The 9988-nt window shown below is 38.7% G+C and overlaps 1 protein-coding gene across 3 annotated transcripts in view; it reads left to right on the top strand.

The window, feature by feature from the left end:
- The window catches only part of DOK5 (docking protein 5), a 75445-nt gene extending 67053 nt beyond the window's left edge, over positions 1–8392 (top strand). For all 3 annotated transcript variants that reach the window (XM_060772081.2, XM_060772082.2, XM_060772080.2), the window contains 3 exons: positions 210–345; positions 5255–5369; positions 7818–8392. In XM_060772081.2, the coding sequence (XP_060628064.2) occupies positions 210–345; positions 5255–5369; positions 7818–7876 (310 nt within the window). In that variant the 3' untranslated portion in view covers positions 7877–8392. The remainder of the gene's footprint in view (positions 1–209; positions 346–5254; positions 5370–7817) is intronic.
- The last annotated feature ends 1596 nt before the right edge of the window (positions 8393–9988 follow it).

Raw genomic sequence — 9988 nt, forward strand, 5'->3', positions numbered from 1 at the left:
CACTAATAATAATACAATCTGCAAAAGCTAAACCTGTAAATTTGGAGGGCCACTAGACTTTATGGCCACTTAGGGTGTATGTATTTTGATTTACAACTTCTCTCTGTTGTTTCTTTCTTTCTTTCTTATTTTTGAAAGACTGCTACAAGTGTGCATTTCCAAATCATTCTGATCACATTGGGACTTTGTTTTTTTCCTCTTTCCAACAGAATGTGTGACACAGGGGAAGGGCTATTCATCTTTCAGACAAGAGATGGAGAAGCCATCTATCAGAAGGTTCACTCGGCGGCTTTGACCATAGCAGAACAACATGACCACTTGTTACAGAGTGTGAAAAACTCCATGGTATGCTTGCTAGTTCTGCCTGTCATCCTCTGACAGTCAGCACTGCTGACATCTACTCCATAGGTCATCTTGCTAAGCATGACTTCAGATTTAGATTTTCAGAGAGCAAACAGTTCCAGCATATGACTGTCTTTCTTTTGTCCTTGTTAACTCATTCCATGTTTTTGTTTTTAACATATGGGGGTCATAAAAGGCACCTGGAACTGCAGTTGCTTTTTAATTGTTGGAAAATGTGCTAGGAAATTACTTGCACCAGATTTGTTGTCTTATAGAAGGCACTTCTTTAAAAAAGGAAAGAAAACCCACAACAGTATGTGTAAGGTACAGCAAAGGATCTAACTCCTGTAAATCAGAATAGGTAATCAAACTGTATCGGTATGCAGAGCAGGGCAGTCCTTTCAGGAAACAAAGTCATGATTATGAGTGATTTAAAAAAATGAGCCCAACTGCTTTCCTCAAGCCTCCTCAGATAGGGTGTAGTGGAAAACTTCCTGTAAGCAAATGGTTACTGGTGGTTTCCATGTCAGTAGAATGATGAATACCAGTCTTGGTTTTAGTCCAGTTGGCAGAATGAGCTTGTTCTTCTCAAGGAACAAAAAATCTTGGGCAACTAACATCTTTTTATTGGTACTAAAGTGCTAAAACGGTTAAAAGATTCCATGAAATACTTTTCTGACAGAGAAACTGGCACTATATTGTGTATAAAAAGGGGTGAAAATAATAAATGGTAGTGGAAGGGAGCCAATGGCTACTGAAAAATATTTGTTAGTCTATGTTTCTTGCCATTTTTTACTTCTAAGTTCTTGAATTAAAATATAAGATGATATCAGCAAAGGCATCTGTGATAACCAGGAGCTTTCCGGAGCTCTGTGGTCATCTACAATGGTCACAGGGGAAACATGGACCTGATCCATAGAATCATAGAATCACAGAGTTGGAAGAGACCTTGTGGGCCATCTAATCCAACCCCTGCCAAGAAGCAGGAAAATCCCCAACCAATGGCCATCCAGCCTCTGTTTAAAATCCTCCAAAGAAGGAGCCTCCACCACACTCCAAGGCAGAGAGTTCCATTGCTGAACAGCTCTCACTGGCAGAAAGTTCTTCCTAATTTTCATGCCCTTTTACTTGCACTGATGAAAAGGGATGGTGGTGCCAGTCCATGTGTGCACCAGAGCTGGTCTGCTTTCCAGTTACACACTGTGTTGAAGTTTTGATGAAACTCTGGAGCATCCCCTGACTTTCCTTAGCATGAGACTAAACTGATTCACTCTGATTTACCTGTGGGCTTTCAGAAGTCACTTCTGGTCCACTTTGAGTTTTGTGGTCAATGTAGACAACTCTTAGTATTTCCTTTCTCATTTATTTTCTCTATTCTTTAATTTATTATTAGCAACTTTATGTTGCCAGGTGACATGTCTCCCTTTCGTTGTTCCATATTGGTTTTGATTTATAACAACCTACAAGAGATCTGTCTGATTGTGTTTAGCCAGAACAGTTCTGTAAGCAATAGCCTGTACTGAAGGTGTGTTGATTGCCTATTAACTGTTAGCTCCATGGCTGCAACTTCTTAAATTAATATTACTTGATCAATGGCTTGATTGATCAAATGTGTTTTACAAATTATTTCAGCTGCCTAAATGTCTTCTTCTGAAGGAATTACAGGCTGTCCCTGAGTTACGTCTGACTTACAAACAAACATCTGACTTACAAACAACTCACACTAAAGAACAGGGGTGAGACAACAGGAAATGAGAGATATGTGCCCCTAAGGAGGAAAATTACCCCCTGAAATAGTTAGCATGCGGAAAAGGTGTCTCCACTGAAACTTTATCTGCAATACTTGTTTTCATAACAAGCCAAATTTTTCAAAATCCAATTATCACAGGGACAGAAAGTGAAATCTTCTGAAGTGTGGCACAGGCAGCACAACAAATATCACAGGGGTATTAACCCTTCCTTGTACTACCCATTAACATACATATATGGATGAAGTAACACTTAAAATGTACCTGTTCCAACTTACATACAAATTCAGTTTAAGAACAAACCTACAGAACCTATCTTGTTTGTAACTTGGGGACTGCCTGTACACATTTGTAGCAAGAAACTTTTTTATCTCCGTGGCTGGAGTTGAGCATTGCTTCCAGATGCCAGAGATTAAAGGCAAAGGCCTTTACCTTTGTCTGTGTATTTTATGTCATTGTTGTTTACTGTGTAAAATGCACTGAATGTTTGCCTTATATATGTATACTGTAATCCACTTTGAGTCCTTCTGGGGAGATAAAACGGAATATAAATAAAGTGTATTATTATTATTATTATTATTATTATTATTATTAACATTATTTTGATAATTTAAGAATATTGGAAGCTAAGCAGAAAATGCCCCTTATTTTGTCTCAAGTTCAAAAAACTAATTTTACTAGAAATTTCTAGAGGCAGAAAAAAATCAAAGACAGAAAATCTTAGCAATTTTTTCATGCCTACCACCCCATTGAAACATTTTAGGTCCAAGATATGACTTTTTAAAGCATGATGCAAACTGGAAATAATTTTCAACCTGTCCTGTTATTTAAAAATGGATCTAAAACATGGTTAGAAGTGCCCCTATGCTTCCATAACGGAGGCAAATTCTGTGGGGTTTTTTTTGTTTTTGGGGGGTTTTTTTACAAAATATGTTTAGTAATGATAGAGACAGTGGTCTGCCTATATCTTAAAGGTACCAGATCCTGTCTAATTGTGGAAGGTAAGTAGGATCACTTCTGGCTTGAACTTGGGATACCAAAAACAAATACCAGGTTCTGCACACTATATTTCAGTGGAAGGAATTGGCAAATCATCTCGAAGTATTTCTTGCTTAAAAGCACACCATGAAATTCATAGGGTCACCATAACTCGAAAGGCATATCCATTCACATATACACACATGTGGCCTCATACAGTTGCCCACCTCTGCTTTCCATAATGGAAAAGTTGTCCATAAAATTAAATGATAGTTTTAATTATCTTGTGGAATTCACCTACACAGTCTGTGACTTTCTCTTTTTAAAAATCCTAGATACTCAGAATTTGAGGCACAGCTATAGATTCATGTACATTTTAAATTCACAGATTTTAAATTCACAAATCTTACTGATTAGTTCTAACTTTCAATGTGATTATTAAATTCTGCTGCCCTGGAGACTAGGACACAGAATAATGGCTTCAAACTACAGGAAAGGAAATTCCACCTGAACATTAGGAAGAACTTCCTGACTGTGAGAGCTGTTCAGCAGTGGAACTCTCTGTCCCAGAGTGTGGTGGAGGTGCCTTCTTTGAAGGCTTTTAAGCAGAGGCTGGAGGGCCATCTGTTTGGGGGTGCTTTGAATGCAATTTTCCTGCTTCTTGGCAGGGGGTTGGACTGGATGGCCCACGAGATCTTTTCCAACTCTATGATTCTGTGATTCTATGAAATGGTGAATCAATGTGTAAGTAAATCCTATTTATTCCAATGGTTTGATTCTAATAGGGACAAACAATAGCATTTGGACCAGAATGTTTTCTTTTAGTCTATTTATATACTAGGATTAACTGCTTTTCTCCAACCAGTGAAACTGCTTCTGATAGAAACATCTAATTCCTAACCTGATGTCATTTTCAAATTCAAAATAATTTCACTGCCACTCCTTTCACCCAAATTGAATGAGGATTTATTAAACTGAAAATATGAGGGGGGCTGTGATGCCAGCATACAATATTTTACAGAGCGCTACATCTCCTAAAATAGATTCTTTCTTGTTTCCATAGCACTGGAATATAGGATAACATTGCAAGCTGTGTTAAAGCATGAGCTGAAGAGACATATTTACTTAAGATTGTGTAGGTGGAAACATCTATTGTGTGGCATGATTCACTATTTGTAAGAAAGATGTGGGTGTTTAAAGATAAGGAGTTGATTTCAAGTTTTATGTGATTTGCAGAGAGTGTTTTGAATGGAATGGTTGCATTTTATAGAAACAGGAAGTTCAATACCCCAAAATAAGAACCTGTAAAAATTCTGCTACATTAAACCACAGGGCCATCTGGTCCTATCTGTTGATTCCACATTGGCCAACCAGATGCCTTGGAGGGTTAGACCTTGAGTCTCGGATTTGGGAAAAATACAGGATATAAATACAGGGAAGAAAAAGATAACCAAGATGAGGAGGAGGAGGGAGCAGCACCATAACTGCCGCCACATCATTCTCCTACTTGTGCTCCTTAATAACTGCATACTGACTCTACTACTCAGTCTAATATAGAACTGCCATGATTTATAGTCATGGATAGCTTTATCTTCCTATATTTTCTAGCCACCCTGATTTCGCAGGGACAGTTGTAATACACATATTCTAGTTTGAATTGTGTAATACGAATATGCCTTTCTCCCTTTAAAGCTCATTCCAGACTAGAGGTATTAACCCCTGCCCCCTCATGATCATCACCATTTTATGACAGTGGAGATTGCTCCCCATCTTCGTATGACACACCAGCTTATGAGAAGATGTGGAAACAATGTGGAGTTTAAAGTTCAGAGAAAGCCAATGGCAAACTCTTTCAGAATAAATTTTGCTAAGAAAGTCCCATGATAGGTTTGGCTAAGAGTCACCATAAGGCTGAACTCGGAAAGTCAGAAATGACCCAGTTGGGATCTAAAGATGAGACAGTACTCATCAAAAGCATAATATTCAAAAGTAGTTTCTACTTTGTCAGGCTACAGCTATCTATCTCTATTTTATTAACACTTTAAATGTGCTTCCTTTTAAGACAGTATAGAAATAAAAAAAATTAGAAGCCTAAGATAAATGTTGATGAGACATTCCCCGAAGAAGATTGAATGCAGTCTTTTTGTGTTCACCCCATTGTCTCTTTCATTTTATTCCCACTGCAGATGAAAATGAGTGATCGGGCCGTTTCCCTTGGCACCATGGTCCCTTTGCCACGGAGTGCCTATTGGCAGCACATCACACGGCAACACAGCACTGGGCAGCTCTTTGGCCTACAAGGTAGGAAACTGATAAACTATTCAAAAATAGCCTTAAATATTATCAGAGTCCTCTCATCATTTATCAGTGTACTGAGACATATGTTTTGCCAAATTGTGGCTTGACATTTTTTGAATGATCCTTAGGCATTCATGGCTTTCTCCCTTTACATCAACCACTGACATGGTCTCATTACCTCCATAAACTTCCAATTTCAGGTAAACCATGGTTTTCTACTACAGCTGAGTCACTAAACCATGGTTTGTACTTATCATTTAAAGCAGAATTGGACAAGAGCAAACTGCAGTTAGATGATCTGGGTGCAATGACAAATGATAGCTTTCCATAAACAAACAGGCAAATTAAATAACCAGAAAATGCAAAATGAGGAGGGAATGAGACAAGCAAGCATGAAAGCAGTTTTATTCATATACTGATAACTTTGCGTATAAACTACTGCTGCCAGTTGATTGGAAGATAGTTCTTTTCTGATAATGCACACGAACACTGCCAACCCCCTGGTGATTCAACATTTAATTCAGTTGGTCTGTTTTAGTTAGATCTAGTGGACCACACATCATTAAATGCTAAGGTCAGGAGAATCCATCCCATGTATTTCCAGTTCCTATATATGGGGATGGAGAATGAAGAAAGCTGACAAGAACAAAAATTATGTCAAATGTAGTGCTGAAGCAGATTTTATAGCTAAAGTGAACCACCAAAAAGACAAATATGGGTCTGAGATTGAGCCTGAATTCTTCCTAGAAGTCTGAATGGCTTAACCAAGGCTATCATACTTTGGACATATTTTGAGACCAAATTATTCATTACCGTCACACAGAGGTTCTGAATTTCTACTCAGCCCACTAGGCAAATGACTGCTGACTGATGGGTGTTTACATGTTGTCCCCACTAACCAAAGCTTGGAAAAGTTATGGGTATTATTGTTGAACTACAGTATCCAGTATCAATTCTAGTTGGAGGCTTTGGGAGCTGTAGTTCAAAACATGTATATGGTTCTTTCCCTTTTAGATCTTAGACTGATCTTTTCTTCATCAAATTATAAGGGGTTCAGTTTTGTTTCAGTACAGCCAAAAACAAAAGTGTGAAGAGAGTTTAACCAGATCTTACAAGATCACAAGTACTTTTGAATACATGAACCATATTATGTTTTGGCATCTATGGGATGAAAATTTATAACTTCAGTCCACTACCACCTTATTCTCAGCCTTATCTTTGCATTATTTCTTTAGCTGGATTTTAGATTCCCTTTGCTCCACTGGTACTCTTCATTTTGGTGAGAACATAGATTCCCCCTTTTTATGTAAATGTGGATATTGGGATCCTATTCATGGCTGTAGAAAGGGAGAGTGGGTAGAATTAAAGGCTGAATCCTTTTGGTTGGCTTCAGCTATCTCTATAGTGGAGTTCTATTGTTAGCGCTTTGAAATTAATTAGGTTTACAGCCCAAAGCTAGTCCATGCTATTAATAAGCTGAAAGTTCAGCAACCATGCTATGAATGTTCACACACACTCATTATACATGGAAGGTCATTTCCTTCCATTTCTGGACTTAGCCTAGACATTTTGCAAAAACATTGCAGATGTTTTAACTTATATCATCGCAAACATGAGTACAGGGAATATTGCAATGTTTAGATCTTCATTTAGTACCAATTAAAGTAGATTCATTGAATCAGTATGATTGCTCTATTTGTTGTCTCATCATTCAGCAATAGATTCAGCAAGTTTATTCTAGTTGAGAATAACCAGTAGAATTCAGACTTTTATCACCCCATCCCCATCATTTCTCCTAATATGGGAATAAGGTAGATATATTTGTGCCATTTCTCATCAATGCTTTCTCCTACAATCTCTGAAGGACATCTAGTGGCCAGGACAAGTATGTTCAGTGATATCCAATATAACAATTTCATTTGTTAGGGAGTAAAAAGATGAGTACTCTTAGTTTTACAGTGCGAACCTGTACATATCTACTTGGAAGAAAGGTCCACTGAGTTAAATGTGATGTGTTTCCAGGTAAGTGTGTACCTTCTCTCCAACAGTGCTGATTTGGCAGGACAGCCCCAGATTCAACCTCGGAGTCAGTGGCAACCATTGACTTGCTTAGTATAGGTTTGCGTTAGCATACTCATATATTTTAAGCAGAGGCTGGATGGCCATTTGTCAGGGGTGATTTGAATGCAATATTCCTGCTTCTTGGCAGGGGGTTGGACTGGATGGCCCATGAGGTCTCTTCCAACTCTTTGATTCTATGATTCTATGATTCTATGATATCAGGAATCATTTGACAGCACACAAGAGCAATGCCCTCACTACTCCCCTCTGTAACTACATCACTAGTTCCCAAGTTTGTGAAAATGCAGAATAATATTTTTATGTATTTCCTTAATGATAGTTGACTAACATATTGCTATTTCTCCCTCCTTTTGACTTGATTTGGAGAAGAAAGTCCACTGAAGATTCATCGAACAGAAACTTTCCCCACCTATCGATCAGAGCATTGATAAAAGAGAGCCAAGGACTTTCAGAATACGTGTGCCTGTGTCTTGCAATGAACAAAATGTAAAGAGACTTTCATTGACATTGGACAACAATAAACAAATAACAGCAGATAGAAGAGAGGAAGACCGGATTAAGATTGCAGGATAATTTTATAAAACGTCTTCAGCCAAAGGACGTGCAGCCTGAAGATAACTTTGGAAAGTCACTCCATTTGATAGTTATGTCTGGAAATACAAAACTATCCCACAGTGTGATTTTATCCCCCTCTTGAATATAATTGATATAGGTTGATGATTTGTCCTATGGTATAAATTGTTGAAGATTTTTCTTCATTAATTTTGATGGTATCTTAGATTATGTAGTTTACCGTCTTTGTGTATTTTCTCTTTACTTCAGTGTCCCAATCCATCACTGAGCGTAGCACTTTTCATAATAGTGACCAGTTTTTTTTGGAGCTGGAATCTGTTGTCCTTGTCTATTAAAAGTCTGGTTAAGACTCATCTAAGTTATCAAAAAGACACTTCTCTTGTCTTTTGATTTATGTTTCTTTCATAGCATTGAACTCTGCCTTTTAGAAGTTTAGAAATATAAAAGTTATTTCCACACCTTATGAAAAGTTGCACATATGTTTTCCTAAAGGAACAATTAGATAACATAAACAAGAATGACATACCCAAGATTCTGTGAGCGTTAACTGCAATAGTGTTTGCCTCCTACATTAATATGCTCTTATTTGAGATAGACTTTTCTTAGAGCCACATGATACTTCAAGCCAAATTGGAGGCCAGATCATCTCTGTGACACTTGTATGGAGTACAGAACAGATTGAAGATAATATAGCAAAGGCCACTTAATGTTAAGAGAAGTAACAGGATATTTGAAAGCAGCCATGGTTGATTATACCATCATCACCATCACCATCATTATTATGTTTATACCCTGCTTTTTCTCTCCACACGGAGACTCAAAATGGCTCGGGCAGCTCAGGGACAAGAGATGGCACCTACATTGCCCCCTCAGAATACACAGCAAACCACCTTTGGCCCAAACCACAATAATTTGTGGTGGCCACCAGGCACAAAAATGATACTGTTCAACTCTTGGCTCCTGGAGTGTTGATATCCAGAGCACAGAGGCAATTGGAGAAGGGAGAGGGGAAAGAAGGGCTCTCACATCACCTCAGTACTCTGGATGTCATTGCTCCTGGTACTGAGCACTGGCCAGCTCCATTTTTGTTTCCAATGGACACATACCATGAACAGCAGATGAAATGGGGCAGGATTAGAGTCACAGGTGAGCAGCGTCGAACTGGTTCTGGTACTGCTCAGGCATACAGCCAACATCCAGCCACTAGGGTGCTTTGGGGTTTTGAAGTGTAGCCTCCATCTAGCTTCCAAGCTAGCTCAGGGGCGGGGAGTGTAGCCTCAGCAGTGCTGATTTGGAGTACACTGCCCCAGATTAACATCAACTTTTCTTTCCTGTCAAAGTGCACCCCTTGCTATGCCAATGGAAAGCATTTTGAGAGCACTGTACTGAATGAATGGGAAGAATGAGATGTCTTCATTCACTTGAGAAAACTCTTCAGCCAGCTCCGAAGAAGCTTGGAAGCTGGTAGGGCAGGCTTTCACTATTGACAAAGAGTGCATCTGCATTGTAGAATTAATGCTGTTTGATACTACTTTAACTGTCATGGCTCAATGCTATGGGATCCTAAGATTTGTAATTTGGTGAGGCATCAGCACTCTTTGGCAGAGAAAGTTAAAGAGAATGTAAAACAATGACTCTAGGATTCCATAGCACTACGCCATGGCAGTTAGTTGTGTCAAACTGTAGATGCACCCAGAGTTTACTTCTTATACTGTCTCCCCTGTCATTGTGTCACCCATGCCACCAATGTCACCACTTGAGGCATCATTACACCAAATAAAAGGATTGTGGGCATGAATGGTTCAATATGTGGATCACAGGTCAAATTTTCCAGCCACATCTTTCCTCCATCAGAAGGATATACTGTGTGTGAGCATTCGGTGTATGTGTAGAAGAACTTAAAAAAATATGCCATGCTAGAGGAAAACATAGGAAAAAGGTAATGAGCTGTGATATGCTGGAGGAGC

Source organism: Anolis sagrei, chromosome 4 (assembly GCF_037176765.1).
Source record: "Anolis sagrei isolate rAnoSag1 chromosome 4, rAnoSag1.mat, whole genome shotgun sequence".
NCBI lineage: Eukaryota > Metazoa > Chordata > Lepidosauria > Squamata > Dactyloidae > Anolis > Anolis sagrei.